Source organism: Ochotona princeps, chromosome 8 (genome assembly GCF_030435755.1).
Source record: "Ochotona princeps isolate mOchPri1 chromosome 8, mOchPri1.hap1, whole genome shotgun sequence".
NCBI classification, from domain to species: domain Eukaryota; kingdom Metazoa; phylum Chordata; class Mammalia; order Lagomorpha; family Ochotonidae; genus Ochotona; species Ochotona princeps.
In genome coordinates, this window is record NC_080839.1 from 34,401,590 (window position 1) to 34,421,518 (window position 19,929).

General features: G+C 40.0%; 1 protein-coding gene across 4 annotated transcripts in view; it reads right to left on the reverse strand.

The window, feature by feature from the left end:
- Window positions 1-9,013, reverse strand: part of FANCL (FA complementation group L) — a 63,144-nt gene extending 54,131 nt beyond the window's left edge. For 2 of the 4 annotated variants that reach the window (XR_009245959.1, XM_058667828.1), the window contains exons 1-2: window positions 8,889-9,013; window positions 1,230-1,288 (exon numbers count right to left, since the gene is read on the reverse strand). Coding sequence is in view for 3 of the 4 variants with exons in the window: in XM_058667828.1 (XP_058523811.1) it covers window positions 1,230-1,288; window positions 8,889-8,984 (155 nt within the window). In the remaining variant the exon portion in view is untranslated. Of the gene's footprint in view, window positions 1-1,207; window positions 1,289-8,888 lie in introns of those variants that run through there. The other 2 variants (XM_058667830.1, XM_058667829.1) reach the window with 2 other exon arrangements.
- Between the last annotated feature and the right edge of the window lie 10,916 nt (window positions 9,014-19,929).

Genomic DNA, 19,929 nt, shown 5'->3' on the forward strand with positions numbered 1-19,929 from the left:
CCACCCTCAAGCCCAGTATTGGCACACTGCTTGGCAGCAGTGCATGGGGCATCAGGATCCCCAGCAGGAAGCCTGGCCTGTCACGGGTTCATGTGGCCACATGGCTGGGAGATTCAGACCTCTTAGCTGACTTATCTCAGTTTACCTTTTTTAACTCAACATATCCACTGTGGTTTCCTTATTTAATTAGCTTCTTTTCCAAGTAGTTTAAATAAAACCTACAATTTTGATCATAATGTATTGAATATCATAAAAATTACATGTGGCAGTATAATCAATGTTATTAAAAGGATATAGAATTTGTAACACTGTAAGAAGCAATAAACCAAGGCTCATCCACGCACGAGCTCACTGAAGCTGTACTTCAAACTTGACTCGCCTAGGAACAGGTCTGAATTTTCCTGACCACTGCCTTTCCAAGCCATCCTAATTTCTCTATTCTTGGCCTGCTAATTCCCATATCCTTCATTCTCTCAGTAGCAATATAGCTCATCCAGCTGTCCACTGTAACCCCTCTCCTCTAAAACTATAGGATCAATGCCTTGTATTCCTTACTTACAAATTCAGTAACTCTGTAATGTTTCACTTAATCCACTTTGCATTTGTAAGCCCTTCTCTAGCTCAGTAACCTAAGCCAGGAACTTAAAAACCTTCTTCCATTCTTTCACTCCAATTCTAATCAATCACAAAATCAATCCCATTTATCAATATCTCTGTATTCCTTCTCCTCCATTCAGATATTTTGGAGCAAAATTGAGATTTTGAGCAAGGCTTAGACTTCAAGTCTCATGTCCTCACTAGGTTGTGTCTGCCAACACTCAATGTTGATACTCGATTTATTGTAGGGGTGAATAAAATGGCTCGTCCCAAAAAAATGAATTCACACATCCACAGATTAGTCAAGTTAAGGGAACTACTTTTCTAATCCTTTTGTATTTTCCTTTTATATTCTTACCCAGTACTTTTAATGAAGAAAGCGTATACAATTAATGTTTATGACTAACATAACAAAATTAGAGAATCAAATTTAGCATTGGAAACCACATTAGTACAAGTAAACTTTTTGCAAATACCACATTTTCACATTAGTGAAAAAAACAGAAACATTCCTGGTTGAGTGGTTTAATGAGACACTGAGGCAAAACTCTAGTGACAAGAATCATTTTACATCAAATTGACTGCCAGTCCCACTAAACAGCATACATACATACAACGAAACACCATGTCACCTTGCATTCTTCATTTGCAAATCCTCAGGCAACAATATTCTAAGGTGGAAGTCTCTTCCCTGTGAAAAATATAAAAAAACTTATTCAAATTTTCATCCTAATACCAAATTAAATATAGACCCACACAGGAAAGGCAGTATTTTTCTTTGTTATCTAAAAGACATCAAATGCACTCAAGTTTTATAAGTTGATAAATTCAAACAGAGTGTCATCTGAGAGAAAGAATAACTCAAAAAAGTGTAGGTCACAAATAACCACTGGGAAATCAAACAAATATAGGCTTGAAAGGTTTTCCAGGGGAAAAAAAATCTCACCTCTATGTACGAAACACTGTAAAATCATTAATAGAGAACATAAAGAAGAAATTTAGATGATAATTCTTAGGATAAGCACCCAAAAAGATAGTTCTTTAGAATTACTTTGGACATAAAGGAGGTAAAAATCAAAATGTAAAATTAAAGCAAGGAATAAATGATTCATGTTTCCAACTTACTAAATCTTAATGAAAATATACTATTATAAACTGGCACTATTTCTCATTCATGAATTCTTAATAAAATGAGTAATATAGTAAGTTTTAATCTAAATAGTCATTAGCTATATTGCTAAATATTAAATTTATTTAACAGTCGTTCTAAGAATAGTCATTTTCTTGAAAAATACATTCAGTATTACTTTCTTTGGAAAGTGAATGGGCAAGCAGTTTCAACAATACCTTAAATAGGAAAATACACATGAAATTTGAGCAAAAATAAGCAGAAAAAAGCAAACAGAAATGTAATCTTTTACTCCAACAATATAAAATGAAAAAGAGTAATAAAATTCTTGAAAAACAATTACCATGTGGAATTTTAGCTGAGCCTCCCTCAAAGCAGTTTCAAAAACAGAGGAACACAATTAAATGTACCCCATAACCTTTACTTTCATGGTAATATTACAGTTCTGACTTTCATTACATTTAAATGTCCTTTAAAAAAATGAAACAAAATGTACTACTGACCTTTCAAAAGGTCAAGTAACAATAATTCACTATTTCATTAAAGCACTAAAAGGTATTATGTAGTAACTTTAGCCTAACTTTATAGACATCCCACACATAGGTGTAAGAACAAGCTGGAATTCACAATTTACAAGAAGAGTGAAGCTATTCTACTGCAGAAATGGAATTGTATTCTTTCAGATAACCTGCAAAGTCCCTTATTTGCAAAATTTAGTCACTTTAAAAAAATGTCACGTTACATGCCATAGTAGTTTCTGATTTCAGAAAATGTCCAGAATTAATTGTATATTTAAAGCATCTGAATAGTAATTATTATCCAAAAGCAATGTCCTGGAACTGCAGGAACTGATAGTGGTCTACACCTGAATCTTCTCAAATATCCTCCCATAAAACAATATAAATGTTAAGAATAAGTAAAACCACCAAAATCCCATGTTTTCTGTCAAAGGCAGAACATAGTCAACTTCAAACTACCTGAAGGAAACAAAGCCACTTTCCAGTAGAATCCACTCAGAGCTGTCACAGTAAGTCCTGCAAGAATGCTCTGGTCTTCAGGAAACCACAACTGCACAGAGGGTACATTGGAGACGCATGTGTGTGTGAGGGGAGCGTGGGGAACGGACTAGCTACAAATGAAAAACTATCATATCACAACTGCGGGAGATTGACTGTGAACACAGAGGTCAAGCAGCTAGCTTCAGAAAGGAAGTATTTTAGAAGATGGTAAAAAGGTAGAGCCACATTTTGAAGTTGGTATTAGGAGAAAAAAAAGATGAGAAAAATTAGGCTCTTAACATGAAAAAAATAAAAACAGTACATTTAGCACTCTCCAAAAATTGCCATGTTAAAGAAACCACACTTCACCAACAGCAGAGGGTATTCTCGGACCAGGATTTTATAAACAGCTAAAATGTTCACAAAGATCCTATCCCCATCGATGCAAAGCTCCTAAGAAACAAGACCCATTTCTGGTGATGACAGATCCCACACAGACAAAACCACCAGGACATAAACAAATTCAAACACCAAATTAAACACCAAATATTGAGCATTTGCACATAAATTCAAAAACAGATATTTTTTTTAAAAACAAGAAATGAATACATCAACTGGCTGTACTCACAAAAGCAAATTAAAAAAAAAAAGACAAACCTATAATAAATTACAGGAGGGTTAAGGGAGAACAGAATTAAAACAAAAATTTCCTAATGGGCAAAGAAAAAAGAAGTAGCAAAAAGAAAAACCAGAAAGGAAACTGAAAAACCATCAGAGAAAAAGCAGATGAAGTTGGAATCAGGCAAAGAAAGTACAAGATACATGCAACTGGAGACACTGAAAATGAGAACAGATTATTTACCAATACAACCCAAGTGAACTTTCTGGAAATCCACATTGGGAAAGGTAAAACTGGACACGTGAAAAAAAAAAACGGCTGATGAGGATTCATTCCAGGATATAGTTCAATGGATTTTTCCAATAAAGAAACAATTTAGAGCCTCTAGGAAAAAAATAAGCAAATAAATCATCTGGGCCACTGACTTATGACAGGCAGATTTCTCAAAGTAAGGGGTGGGGAGCAAAAAAAGAAAATGGAAATATTAAAAACTTTCACTTCTAGAAACGGTGGAGCAGCAGACAGAGGGTGTGCCCTCCTCAGTCACACCACAATTAGACGAGAGAGAAACGGAGGTTAGGACACCGGCTGGAGTGACCATAAACTATGTCGGAAGGACAAGACTCTGCCCTCAACGCCCCGACAGGCACTGATGATGCATCTGGGGTCCTTCTACCTGTGTGGGAGGCCTGGGCTGAACAGCTAACAAAACTCAAATATTTAGAAAAGAAAAATATCTAATAAGTAGAATTTGTATTTGTTATCTAATAAAGATATAGGTGTTATGCAAAGAAACAGAAAACAAGAGTCAAATGAGGGGAAAAAAGAAGCATACACAAATGGCACAGATGATTTTAAAAATTAATTATATTTCAAACATTTAACACGGCAAAGGGAAATATAATCACACTGAACAGAAGGGAAATACATAGGCTCAAAGAGCTAAAAAATACAATGTCTAAGACGAAAAATGCGCATGGCAGTTTTAACAGATTAAACTTTGCATGACACTGGCATGCCTGAATACACAGGCACAGAAGAGCTCCGAAATGAAACGGAGAAACAGACTGGAGGGACAAAACCTGAAAAGACTAGCAATAATTTGTAGGATTTTAAGGCGGCCTATTATGTAAATATTTGTAGTCCCCAACATGTAGGAAAAGAACAGAAAAAAAAAAAACAAGAAATAACCAGCTGATGTTTTCTCCATAGTAAATGGAAACACATACTCAAAATCCAAGATCCACAGTCCTAGGAAAGCAAAACATGAAGAAAACCATACCAAGGTATGACACAAATTGACTGAAACTAATAAGAAAAATCTTAAGAGCAAAGGAAAATATACTACTTGTAAAGTGACCAAAATAAGATTCCTCAGATCCAACAGAGGATGGATAAACAGTATCTTTTAAGCACTAAAACAGCCAACCTAAAATCTGTAACCACCGAAATCATGTGTTTCAAATGTAAATAATCTGGAAAATGTGTAACTAGTAAACATTCAGTATTAGAAATATTCAGGTAAGGTCTTTAGGAAGAAACACGAATGTACAATATCAGACACAGTAAATTTACAGGTAAATGTGAAATACCTCTTCTTTTTCAATATTCTTAAGGTATAAATGACTAGGCCAAAGCAATCAAACCAATACAGTAATATTTTCTAAAGACACAGAGTATAAAATATCCATGACATGATTCTGATAGAAATTAATGACTAACCTGGTAAATGGAGGACAAAAAAAAAAATCTTCCATGCAGTAGAAATTAGAATATATCATATGGACACTCCTCCCTAACGGAAAGGGACTGTCTCTGCCAGCACAAAGTGATGGCTGCTCATAGTGACACCTTTCCAAACAGTGGCTAAGGGAAGTGGAAAAGCCTGACAAATACAACTTCAGCCAGGTGATCAACGCTCAGGAGCGATAATGTCAAATTGTACACTTGCTATAATGAAAGTGAACTTCGTGACAGTCCTCCCGGAAACCCATATGCCTACTTGAATCATGAAAAAAAAAAATCAAACAAATTCCAATAGGGCGGTGTCCTAAAATATGCCTAACTAGTATTTCTTAGTAAGATTTCATAATAAGGAATCAAAAAAATGTAAAGTCTGAGTAGCTATTGCAGACACATGACAATTTAATGTGCCCTTTTCAATGATTTCCTCAATTAGGGAAATGACATGAAACCTAAGGAAACCTTATTAAAGGATGGCCTTAGGTAATAAAAAGTATCAAACTAATGTTAAGCTGTTAATAACAGGGGAGGGGCAAGCACTGTGGCACTGGGCATCAAGATGCCATCTGCGGGCCCAACGGCGTGGCCTAGCAGCTAAAGTCCTTTCCTTGAATGCCCCGGGATCCCATATGGGTGCCAGTTCTAATCCCAGCAGCTCCACTTCCCATCCAGCTCCCTGCTTGTGGCCTGGGAAAGCAGTCGAGGACGGCCCGATGCTTTGGGACCCTGCACCTGTGTGGGAGACCCGGAAGAGGTTCCAGGTTCCCAGCTTCGGATCAGCGCAGCACCGGCCGTTGCGGCTCACTTGGGGAGTGAATCATCGGACGGAAGATCTTCCTCTCTGTCTCTCCTCCTCTCTGTATATCTGACTTTGTAATATAATAAATCTTTAAAAAAAAAAAAAGATGCCACCTGCAATGCTGGCATCCCACATGAGTGCTGGTTCAAGACCCAGCTGTACTATTTCCAATCAAGCTTCCTGCTAATATGGCTGGGGAAGCAGTAAAAGATGGCCGAAGTACCTGGTCCCCTGCCACGAAGGTGGGAGAGACCCAGAGAGAATTCCAGGCTCCTCCTGGTGTCAGGGGAAGAGAATCCTAACTTAGCACAGTTGATCTGTCCGGCCACTAGATGCCCTCTGTCCTGTTGGCATACAAGAGGGCCTCAGCACCATGCACTCTGACATCCCAGCTAACTCAACTTCTACATAAGATATCAAGTTCAAGGCATTCTGTTATAGCAAAAAAAAAAAAAAAAAAAAAAAAAAAGGAGAGAGAGATAAGAAAAATATACAATAAGCTGGAACTATAAAAAATAAAAAGTACAGAAAATTGGAAAAAAAAAAGTTTAAGAACACAAGATTATAAACAAAAAGCAAGACAGATTTAAAGCCAAGCATCTCAACAATCCCATCAAATGTAAACTGCTTACACATCGCAATAAGAGGAAATGATTATCAGGGCAGGAGGCATTTTTAACACCAGTATATATTCAGGAACTACTTGACACCTCTGCTTTTAGGAATCAGAACTTTATCTACCTAACTTTCAATATGGGCTTGCTACCAACAAACAGAAAAAAATGAAATAAAACTGTGTGTGATTTTGGAAGTTTAGGGATAAAGTGCAATGTTCAGCTTTCTGCTCCATCTCTCTGGGTTAACACTCAGGGGAAGCTCACTATCATGTTGTGCTGACAACAAAGCAACGCCATGGAGGCCCATGTGGTGAGGAACCAAGGCCACCAGCCAACAGCTGGGCAAGTGACTTCCTGAATGCAAACGTTCAAGCTCTGCTCAAGCCTTTGCTAGTCCTGGCAGACACCTGGCTGCAGGTTCAGAAGGATCCTCATCAAGAATCACCTGCCAAGTTGCTCCTGAATTTCTGGTTCCCAGAAACTAAGATAATGTGTCATGTTAAAGCACTAACATTTGAAGTAATCAGTTATGTAGCAAAATGTAACCAACCTAGACAGCTTTATTACAAATTCTAATACCAAAAGGATAACTAGGGAATATCATTAAGCCAATAAATGTAAAAGCCTAGATCAAGTGAGCAAATTACTTGAACGACACCATCAAAGCTCACTAAAGAACAAGATAACCTAAAAACAGACTATTAATTACAAAATTAATTATATACTAGCCCATAGTTACATAGCTTTGACAAACAAGACTGCCTAGCTACAATGCAATATAGCTAGAGATGACAAAACTAACAGTCACCAAAGATCATCCACCAAATATATTCAAAACCTTCTAAGCAGATCGTGGGTGCAGAGCAACCACAAACTGAAAGCTGGAAACATCCAAACAGGTAACACGTGTCAGCAACTACAGGCCCTGCCCTTTTTGGAAAAACAGAGGCTGTCCATCCTCTCACTCACTCCCCACATGCCCTCACCACTCTGGGCTGGAACTCATTCTGGTTCTCCAACAAGGCGACAGGGACCCACACGAGCCATTACCTGGTGCCTCCAGGGAGCACATCATCAGAGAGCTGGGATCAGAAGTAGATCTGGTACTCACATTCAGACACCCCCACATGGGCTGTGGGAATCCCAAATAGGCTAGGCCAAACAGGCGTGCCAACAGGTGTGCCTTCTATATAGGATACTCTCAGAACAGTGACAAGAGTGAAGCGCAACTTAAAGACATACAAATGTGCTCTCACTGGCCAAATCTGGGACATTTGAAGAATTAAGTAATGTCTATAACTAATTAACATTCTGCATTCACAAGTCTGATCTAATATAAACTGAAATGAAGGAAAAAGCAACTCTTCATTAACAAAATGACAGTTCATAAATGTGCAATAATGGAGTCGGAGTATCACCGGGACCATCACAGTACTAACCAAGCCAAGGCAGTGTTAGCAGATGTTAAAGCCAGTGCATACACATGAAAGTTTGGCGCCTCAGAGTATCGCCCAGAAAGCTATTAACTACAGAAGGAAACGCTGGCCAATACAACCTTAACCAGGTGATCAAAATTAACAACATCGTCTCTCCTCTTTGTAAAGCTGACTAATAAAAATATATCTTAAAAAAGAGTTAACATCAGCAATGGGACCAGCTAAACTCATAGGGCCTGAGACCACCACTAAGTTCTTCCCATAAAATCCCTGCTAAAACATGTAACTTGAATTAAAATTGAAAAAACATCAAATACAAACTGAGGGACGTCAAGTTCATGAAAAGCAAAGACACACTGAGAACTACTCTGAGTTCAAAAGTCATGACAAACATGAGGTGGGATCCTAGATCAGATGGGGGGACTAAAGAGATGACTCTAGAATTAATAAAAATTAGAACACAGATTCTAGCCTACATAACGGATGTTCTCGTCACTCTAAGGTTGTGTGAACCGTACTGTGGTTGTGGACTGAGTATGCCCTCGTTTCTATAAAATATACATTTGCGTACTGAACGATTAGCAAACGTTATGTAGGATTTCATCTCCGGTGATTCGGGAAAATAATGTGTATATAAATGTACCCACATACACACACACACACACACTCACAGTGATTAAATCTAAGGCAGCAAATGTGCAACCGTAACTTGGCTAAATGTACTGAAACTCCGGGGCCAGTGCGGTGGCTGGGCACCGCGCGCTGACCGCGGCCCGTGAGCCGACGAGGCCCGGGACTCCCGCGACGGCGGCGGCCCGCGCGGAGCTCCGCGTTCCCGTTAGTCGCTCCAGGTGCCCCTCTCACTCCCCCAAACCCGCGCCCCAGCCCCGCGAATCACACACTGCCCAGGGCGGGGCGGCAACGCGCCCGTGGGACGGTCGGGCTGGTACCTGAGCCGAAATGAATCCCTCATACACGGTTTTCTCGCGGTTCTGGGGCAGAAGTAGGGGGAACTGGCGCAACAGGCTCTCTTCCGCGCCCGCCATGGCTCGCCGTCCCGGGCAGGGAGGCTCTGAGCGCCGGACGCCGCACATGCGCACTCCCGCAAGCCGGAAGGCGGAAACGCGGGCTTGGCGGGAAGGGGCTCCAGGATTCCGGCAGCTAGGAAAGTATTAGGGGGCGTGGCCTGAGAGTCTCAGGTGTCCCTGCACAGAATCTGGCCTTGCAGCTGCAGTCTATTAAAAGATTGCAGCAACTTTAAGCATAAAGTGTTTTTAGGGCCTGGGTCTTGTTCCCCGTCTACTACCCAGACCTGCCTCAACGCCCCTTTTTGGCTTTTGAGGGGTTTCTGTATGCCCTCAAATACGAAAAGATTTATTGTGCCTAAGCTTTACTCATGTAATCAGGCGTTCTGTGAGAAACACATCCATACAGTAATTAACTAGATTTTTCCTTGCTTGTACGTATTTCTAACCCAGGCAAGAGATGCATTCCCTTTTACTAAGGATTTGTTAAGAAGTTTATTCATATTTATCACACAATTATTTGACACTCCAACTAGTATTCAACACATTTTCAGATTTATTTATTATACTGGAAAGGCAGATTTACAGAGAGAAGGAGATATAGAAAGATCTGTCCACTGGTTCACTCTCCCAAATGGCCACAACAACCCAAGCTGAGCTGATCTGAAGCCACGAGTGTCTTCTGGGTCTCTCGTGGGTTCAGCGTCCCAAGGCTTTGGACCATCCACTACTGCTTTTCCAGGCCACAAGCAGGGAGCTGAACTGGGAGTGGAGCAACTGGGATACGAACCAGTGCCCATCCCAGCACATGCAAGGCAAGGATTTAACCACTAGGCTATCGCACTGCACCCCACGTTTGTTTTTGACCCCTACTATTTGCAAACCACCTTTGTGCTATGTGAAAGACTGTGCAAAGATGAATAAGATATACCCCTCCCACCTTTATTGCCCTCAAAGTGGAAACATCGTTTTTAAAGATTCGTTAAGTTCCGTAAGCATCTTCAGAGAGAAAAAAGAAAAACAAAACAGAAGGCTGAGCAGTGGTTTGATGTAAGGTACACAACAGCAGAAATCCTCCATAGTGACCTCAGAACCACCAGACCAGCATCAGCACACGGCTGACCTTGACAAACATGTAAATGTTCACTTCTAATGGTCTTCAAGATATTCTGCTCCAAAATATAGCACTGGGGTATGGTTATGGTGAAGTCAGCTAAGCCTCTGAAATATCATTTCAGATGGGTGCCAGTTTCAGTCCTGGCTGCTCCACTTCTGGTCCAGCTCCTTGCTACTGCACCTAGGAAAGCCGCAGCGTATCCCCCATGTCCTTAGGGTAAAGTCACTCCAATAAAAGAATTAAAGGAAACTCTTAGCTTCAGCCCAAACCAGCTCCAGCTGCTAGAGCGACTGGGGAATGAACCAGCCCCAGCAAATGGAAAATCCCACACCCCCTCTGCAACTTGACTTTCAAATATTAATAATGTTCTTTAAAAAAAATGGCACTAGAGCATTTAAAAAAAGTAGTAACACCTGCAAAAAAGCTAACCTTATTTTTTCACTCAAAAGCAGTTCATAAGACCCTCATATGAGAGATGCCCTCTCCATACCTGGAGGAAAGGAACACCCTTGTCTATGAAGACATGGAGACACAGAGAAGAAATTGAACAAGTCTTGTAACATTGCCCTGTACATTACCAGTAGATCATGCCCACTTTGTCCAAACAACCTTCCTTGGTACTACTCTTCATTATTAAGACACAGAGATCTGCCTCTTTCTTAGAGTCCTAATTGCCAAGATTCCAGTGTTACATTAAACATGAAATACATCTTCTCTTGATAATCTGTCTTTTGTCATAGATGCCTCAATGCTGAACATAGTGACTGCAAAGAAAGATGTTTCTCATTCCCTATGTGCCCCTATCTCAGATGTAGGAAATCCCAGACGCTGGAACTTGAACCCACCTGTCTGTAGTTTAGTAAGCCTCCCTTGTGATTGTAATGCGTGCTAAACTTTCAGAACCTTTGCACAGGCCAACTTAAAACCTTCTCAGTTATGCAACTCAGGGATTAACATACTACAAGGTTGTTTTTATTTGAAAGACAGAGAAATGGAGGAGGGCTTGGGAGAGAAACAGAGAGAAGGAGAGGGAAAAAAAAAAAACCAGGTTTCCCACCCATTGGTTCACTTTCCAAATGCTTTCAATAGGCACACCAAAACCAGGAGTCTGGAATTGGATACATAGCTCCCATGTGGTAGCAGGAACCATACTACTTGAGCTTCCCCACCTGTTGCTCCCAAGGCTACAGAGTAGTAGGAAGCTGGAATCAAGGATAGGACTGGAACTAAAATCCAGACACCATAGCATGATGCTGCTGGCATCCTAGCTGCTATGCCCAACTGCCTTTTCCTGCTACATGTTTCTAATGTAAATAAAATGAAGGTTATTTCAAACAGTAGCATCAACACAAAGACCTATAATCTCAGACACTTTTAAAATTACCCTTTCTGTTAAAGTTTTTGCATTTTCAGTATCAGATATTCCTACCACTATGCTTTCCCTATGAAACCTCTATCCTCCCTTCAAAGTCCTCTACCCTCAATTGAAAGTCCTTCTGAAAGGCAATCCCTGTTTGTAAACCTTTCTTACCAACTAAAAATCATTGCCCTGGCCTTTGTGGTTACTCATGAACTATTTGATAACTGCCTCGTCTATTTGAGTTGCTATCACAAAATGTTATATATTGAATAGTTTATAAACAAAAGAAATGTATTAGTTACTCCATGGAGACTAGGAAATCCAAGAACAAAATTCATACCCAAGTCTTGATTCACTTTTCTGTAACTTTCTATTACACTCAACATTACCATTGAGACATTACCTGCACTGGACCACATAGACATAGCCAAAGGCCCTTTAGCACCCTACCTCTGAATCTTCATAACTAGAGATTTCCAGAAAATGTGTTGCTGCATTTCACCTTAGTTCTTGGATTGCCATATCACTGTTTGTGGTTCTTGAATTCATCAATGAGCATTCCCTAATCAAAATTTGTAATTTAAGAGATCCAACCATCATGGACATAAATCAAAGAAAGAAATCAAAGAAGAAATCAAAGACTTTAAAAAAAATCTCTTTATTTGAAAGGCATATTTTAGAAAGACAGACAGAAAGGCAGAACGTCTTCCAACTACTGGTTCACTCCCCAGAAAGCCCTAAGAATCAAAGCTGAGTCAATCCAAAGCTAGGAGCTAGGAGTTATTCTGGGTTTCCCATATAGTTACAGGGACTCAAAGATTTGGGCCATCCTCCACTGCTTTCCCAGGTCACAGGCAGAGAGCTGGATTGGAAGTAGAGCAGTCAGGACACAAACCAGCACCTGTATGGAACACCTGTGCCACAGTGCAGAGGATTAGCATACTATGCCACAAGGCCCAGCAGAACACTTTTAAAAAGCAATCTGATTAAGGGGCAGCCGCGGTGGGCAGCAGGTTAAGCCTCCTCTTTAGACCCCTGCATTTGATAACAGTTTCAGTTCAAGGCCCAGTTGCTGTGTTTCCTCTCCTTGGTATTGTGCCTGAGATGCAGTGGATGATGGCTCGAGTACCTGCTTTCCAGACATCTACTTGGGAGAATAGATGGAGTGCTTACCTCCTGGCATGGCTCAACCCAGCTATTGCCGTCATTTGAGCAGAGAAACAGTCAATGGACGATCTCTCTGTTTCTCCATCTCAATGTCTATCTCTCCTGCCCTCCCTCCCTATGATTTTGCTTCCAAATAAATACATCTTTAAAAACTAATCTGTTCTACACAACAGAAAAAATAACCTTTGATTTCTGTTAAACAAATATCACTTACAGAAGTATAATCGGGCCCAGCGTGATAGCGTAGTCGTTAAAGCCCTCGTCTTGCACGCACCAGGATCCCATATGGTCGCTGGTTCTTATCCCGGCGGTCTTGTTTCCCATCCAGTTCCCTGCTTGTGGCCTGGGAAAGCAGTCAAGGACAGAGCCCAAAGCCTTGGAACCCTGTACCCATGTGGGAGACCTGGAAGAGCTCCTGGCTCCTGGCTTCGAATTGGCTCAGCTCCAGCCATTGCGTTCACTTGGGGAATGAACCATTGGACGGAAGATCTTCCTCTCTGTCTCTCCTCCTCTCTGTATATCTGCCTTTCAAATAAAAAAATCAACAAAATCTTTAAAAAAAAGTATATTCAAAAATGTGTATACAAATAGGAGACAAACAAGTGGCCAAGATGTTAGAAATGGGTAATTATTTAAAGATATAATAGAATGTCTAAAAGCAATTACATCTGTGTGTTAAAATACTGGTACATAAAAATTATACATGAAGGAGAAATAAGTGAAATGAATGAACCAATGTCAGATTGAGGAGAAGGATGTAGAATTGACTGATATTTTAAAACTTAAGCATCTTTCATTTTTCTTTATAAAGTTATTTAGCAGCCTTATATATTTTTAAAAACAAGGCCTTAGCAAAGAATGTTAGAATTGTACATGCTGTAAGACTTAAAATCATCTGTCAGTTGGAGGAAGCACAGTTTCACAAAAAGAGAAGAAACTTGTGATCCAAAGCTTGTTTTTCTTTTTTTTTTATTTAATATGCCTTAGAATTAATTGCCTATCAATATGTTTAGATCATTCTCTCCAAAAGAAATATGTATTTGTGTTAAGGAGATTGCACTTAAAAAAATACATTCTAGTTGACACAAAGGAAAACTCACCTGTTTTCTGGACAGTGCTTTAGTTTTGGCTGACATGTGCATCTGTTGTGACTTTGATGGATACTGCCAAATTGCCATGTTGAGATTTTGTACTAGGTCACTCTCTCATAGCAGCTGACAAACAGCTGCTTTCTACCACCTCGCTTATTCAAATGTATCATCAAACTTTTTTATCTTTACAAATTTTTAGGTAAAAGTGTGACTCCACTGTCATTTACAAGTTTGTTTCTCTGGGGCCAAAACAATGGCTCAACAGGCTAATCCTCTGTCTGCAAGTACCAATATCCCATATGGGTGCCGGTTCATGTTCTGACTGTTCCACTTCTGATCCAGCTCCCTGTTTATGGCCTGGGAAAGCAGCAGAGGATGACTTGAATTGGGCTCTTGCACCTACATGGGAGACTCAGAAGGAAGTTCCTGGCTCCTGGCTTCAGATTGGCTCAACTCTGGCTATTGTGGCAATCTGGGGGGAATGAACCAATAAATGGAAGATCTCTCACTCTCTCTCCTTCTCTCTGTAAATCTGATTTTCCAATAAGAATCAATAAAATTTTGCAAATTAACGAATAAGTACACCTTATATTTCTGAGGCCAGCACCATGGCACTGTAAGTTAATCTTCCAACTGAGGCCCTGGAATCCCTTTGTGGCCATTTGAGGATTGAACCTGCAGGTGGAAGATCTCTCTCTCTCTCTCTCTCTCTCTCTCTCTCTCTCGCTATCTATCTCATTCTCTCCTGTAAAATACACCTTTCAAATAAAAATATATACTTAAAAAAAGTTTATTTCCCTAATAATAATGAACCTAAGCAACTTTTCATTTGTAGATTTATATATAAATCCTTTGCTGAAACTACCTGTACTGTTTTGGCTCATTTTTCTATTGTGCGTAGGTCTACCATTTATAAACACATACAAAAACAATGATTACAGTTAAATTTGTGGTAATTGAATAAACATAAAAAGAAATTTACTTTAAAATTCTAATTCACAATGTTAGTTACTTAATCAGAATTTGTGAAATCTAAAGTAAAATACCAAAACTGGTATTTTTATTATTTTGTCAACAATAGAGAAGATTAATTTCATATATTCTCAGTTGCAAAATGAATGTTTTCAGGCAATAATCTTGTAAAGTTATGAACTAATTACAGCAGCAGAAGATAAAGTTCATGTTCAGTGGCATCTGTAGCATCAACACGTGAGGCAAACATCTTTACATAAGGTTTTATTAGTTTGCTTGATGAACTGAGAATCCCCAAACCCTTAGGATGGTAATATTCAAGTTAGAAAGATTAAAACTTTACATATTCAGATATAAATAATCTCTTCCTTTCTGAAAATATATATCACTCAGAAATGATCATATTTTGTCATTTAAAATGAAAAAAATCACTATATGTACACATATTTATATGGTTATTTCAAAAAGACAAAACCATTTTACATAGCAATTTAATATTAGCAGAATATTTTAAATATTCTCAAAACTTTTTCTATGGGGACAGATACTTAGCCTAGCACTTAGAAATGCCAGTTAAGATGTCAACATTTCACTTCAGAGTATCTAGGTTTGGTTCCCAGCACTGATACCCTACTCCAGCTTCCTGCTAAGGTACACTCTGGAGACAACAATGAGAGTTCAAGTACTTGCGCTCTGACCACCCATTTAAGAGACCTAGATTGCATATTCTCTCTCTCTCTCCAAAGGGGAAAAAAAAAAAAAAAAAAATATATATATATATATATATATATATATATATATATATATTCTTTTTTTTTAATGATTTTTAAATTCTTATTTGAAAGATGTTTTTTAGAGACAGGGCAGACAAAAGAGTTCTTCCATCTGCTGGTTCACTAACCAAATGGCCACAATAACCAAATCTGAGCTGATCCAAAGCCAGGAGACAGGAGCTTCTTCTGGGTCCTCCACATAGGTTCAGGGCCTCAAGGGCTTGGGCCATCCTCTGCTGCCTTCCCATGCCATAAAATGGAGAGCTAGATTGGAAGTGGAGTAGCTGGGACATGAACCAGCACTCATATGGGATGCCATTGCATACAGTTGAAGAATTAACCTGCAATACCACCATGCCAGCCCTTGTGTATGTGTGTATGTAAACACACACACACACAAACACACACACACACATTTCTTACAAGTATGCCTCAGTCTCCAACATGAATCAATTTTAAAATAACATAAGTTTACTGTATTTACCCTCACATGTTCCACCATTGTATTTTGCAACTGTAGTTGTGTGTGTGTTTGAGAGAAAAAGAGAAAGAAGCAGGGAAGGTAAATGGCAGCTATCAGAGGGCTCTAAATCCAGATTATAATAGAGAGAATACGCACCACTAGCAGACCTCAGAATGTGAAATGACTATGGTAAAGAAATATTGCATTGTGTACCTTACGAAGAGGATGAGTATGCTCTACACGTGGGAAGAGGAAGGATATTTGGTAATTGAGATTAGACTGAAGTAGAGACTGGTTGATGCTCATCCAACCCTTTGCCTCTTCTCCTCAGGCTCCTAACAAAATGACGTCTCAACCTCTCTTGCAGTTTGATGTGGCCAAGAAACAAGTCTCAGACACTGCAATGAGGGTGAGTCATTCCAACCTTCTGTAATTATACAACTTTCTCATTTCCTGTTCATTAGCTTGAACCAAAGGATTCTGGGTTAATAAAGGCATAGGTAGACAGATTCTGTTTCTGAGGTGTCCCCCAAGCACTGAAATTGTGGAGTTTATTTTTTAAATTACTAAATAGTATAAGATAGACACAAATTTGCTGTGATATGCAGATTCCATTTTAAGAGTGAAGTAACAGGGCCCAGTGCAATGGCTCAATTGAATAATTCTCCCCATTTAAGCACCAGGATCCTACATGGGTTCTGGTTTGTATCCCAGCTGTTTCAGTTCCTATCCAGCTTCCTGCTTGTGTCCTGGGAAAGCAGTAGAGGCTGGCCCAGGGGGACTCTCTACCCACTTGGGAGACCCAGAAGAAGCCCCTTGTTCCTGGTTCCTTGGAATGCATATTTCAGGACTGGCTATTCAGCTGCTGATGCCTATGCAGTAGATAGCATGCACGCACGCACATAGGAGACACGACAGCCAGCTCATTTAGAGTATGCTCTATCTACTCTACATGTGTCAATTGTCTCACCAGAGGATGGAAAGCAGAATGGGTTGGACAACTGTCCTGGCCAGGCTTTGGAGCATGATCCTAGATCTGTGGATGTACTAAGGTGGGCTTTGTCAACCAAAAGCCCTTGGACAGATTTTTTTCAACCTTAGAGCAATGAAACTAACAACTCCTCAGAACTATCAAGACCACTGAAGTAACATTCTCACAGCACTCTTTTTCACATCTAAGTCTCTAAGTTGTCACCAAAGGACTGAATCCCTTGTTCAGGTGCTGATGTAGTCTGACAGCAAGGAGGACCCATACCCTCAGCTGCTTGCACAGGAGAAAAAAAAACTGAAGCATTTGTCCAATCCATCTTCCTCCATACCTTATCCTTCCCACTCTAATCAGAGACCCACATGGGCAAGGACATCTCTCAACTATGTAAACAATATTCAAAAGAAAATTAAAAATTAACGCCCCCAAAACACATCATTTTAATGTGATAATGATGGAAATGTAAGACGTTTTTGTTCTGCATACAAATGAACCGTAGTCATTATGATGAGTTCATTCATAAGACTTGCTGCAGTTGGCCCTAGTCTTAACACAACATGAACTTATTGTTGGCCTGAGTCAATGAAATGAAGATCTGAGGGTCCTTGGCACTATTTAGAGGGAAAAAATTGAAACAGTCTGGGAGATTTTTTTTTAAAGTACATTAAATGGATCATGAGCTTTACCCCCGTGTCTTGCCAGGGCCTAGAGGATTTTATCTTTGCCAATAAAAATAAAGCAAAACGAAAATATCCAAATATTTTTAAAGGTATTCTGCTGACCCTTTTTCTGGGCCAGAAGTATTTGTGGAGCAAGCTGCAATAAAAATCATATTCCTAATCTCAGTGGGGATGTGAGGAGCCAGTGGAGGTCTAGCCCAGGTGACAACTGTTAGCAATCCGAAGCAAGGTGGGTATTGTTTTAATAGCCAGATGCTACTCTCAGGGATCAGTGAATGGCTTCAGTCACAGAAATTTCAGACTGTGGTTAATTAATCATGGGGTCCCCAGGAATGAAAAAGACAGGTAGTCAATTAAGGTGGTCTTGGTTTATTTAACCAAAGCTATTCCAGGTCTGGTGAACAGAGGTCTCATTGGAGCCAAGGTGGTAGAGAATCTTGGGTTCACAGACCCAGGGTCATCCATGGAAGGACAGGCTGGTACCTGTGAGGACAGATGCTGCCAGGGTACTTCACAAGCATACTGTGGGCCTTCTGCCTTAGCTTTCCTTATGCAGCTGGCTGCGGTTAACCCGCATACTAGTGCACTGAAGAAAGCTAAACAATCTCGCGAGATATTGGATATTGGCTTAAAATGATCACAGATTCCTAAGGACCTCTAATTCTGCTGTGGCCAACTGACCAGCACTGTGAATCTTTTTGAAACCTGGGTAATTAGTGGAGCTTATTCATTGGAGTTTATTTCATAGGAAGCCCAGTAGGAAACCCCACAATATCTTTGGGTCAAATTCTCAGATCCTGGGTTAACAACTAAAACGATTATTTTAGAAAGCTGTCAGAATGCCCCACACAATTTCCCCGAGGTTTGGGTGATGGATATGCCCTCTTCAGTAGGTAACATTTTAAGGAAGTTCCTGACTTGATATTATCTCTAGGGGAAACTTGTTTATCTTTAGATCCTATTTGGCTCATGCTACCAGTTAATGCTAACCAATTTACTCAGCCATAAGGTTTGTAGTAGCCACTAACATGTATTAACAGCACAAATCCTGCTTCCCTATGCCTCATCCATATTGTATCAGTTGCTGTAATTCACATTTGTCACCTAAAGGAAGCTTCTTAGCAGCAATTGGCTAAAGATGTAAAACCGGAAACATGATTCAAGAATAGCTCCATACAATATGCCAGATGAAAGAAGGTTGCCAGCTGTCAGGAAAATAGAGAATAGAAATCCCCTTGGGAGGTAGAATTTGAACCTTATATGTTAGAAGCTTTTCATAAAGATCTGAATGGAGGTCAGAACAGAACTGCTTGCTGGCAGGGGCTAATGGGATGGTGTTGGGATCTTTTCACAGGCCCTCTACCAAAGTGCAGCTCGCTTAGCAGTGACCCAAAGCTAATCATTATATGTGTGGGCAGTTTCTAAGTGCATGCAGGCATCTAAAGCTTTTGTCTCCAGGACAAACGATGGTTACAAAGCAGTTATTTGACGAAGGGGGTTGTGTTATAGGAGTTAGATTTAGGCAGTTTGGAACCTATGACTTTAGGGGGATGGTTACAGGATCCATAAAACACACTTTTTTGCTGGGGTGGTGGGGGGAGGCATATCTATAGAGAGAAGAAAAGATAGAAAGATGTTCTATCCACTGGTTCACTCCCCAAGTGGCCACAACAGCTGGAACTGAGTCGATCCAAAGCCAGGAGCCAGGAGCCAGGAGCTTCTTCTGGATTTCTCAAATGGGTGCAGGGTCCCAGGCTTTGGGCAATCATATGCTGTTTCCCAGGTCAAACAGGGAGCTAGAAGGGAAGTGGAGCAGCTGGGACGCAAACCAGTACCCATATGGGATTCCGGTGCTTGCATGGGCTGGGAGGGAGGAATTATCCAATTGAACAATCACACTGGGCCCAGAAAATAAATTTGTAAGTCACCCTGTACTAATCAGATTGTTCTTTAAGTTTGTGAGAAACGTAGTGCAGAAATCTATTGTCTGATGTTGTTCCTTAAAAGTTATCATCATTAACTGATGTTACTAACTCTGTATTTGATAAGTAAAATTGAGACACAAGGTGACTCTTGACTCTTGCACTCCGAAGTCTCAAGCCCCCTGATCACCCATTTTCTTAATTTTAAGTTTGAATTCAAGCATTCTTTTGGTCCCTGTCTCTCATCCCTGTCACTGCTGGGTACTGGCATGCAGCAGTACTGATTATCTAGAAGAAAAAAAGACCAAAGGATTAGTAAAAAGTAAGCCTATGGAAAGGGTGTGTATATGGGTAGATTTCTTAAAAATTGTGCAAGAACATGAAAATGCCTATGCCTTAAGCAAAATACACACAAGAAGGTTTCCAATAGAAA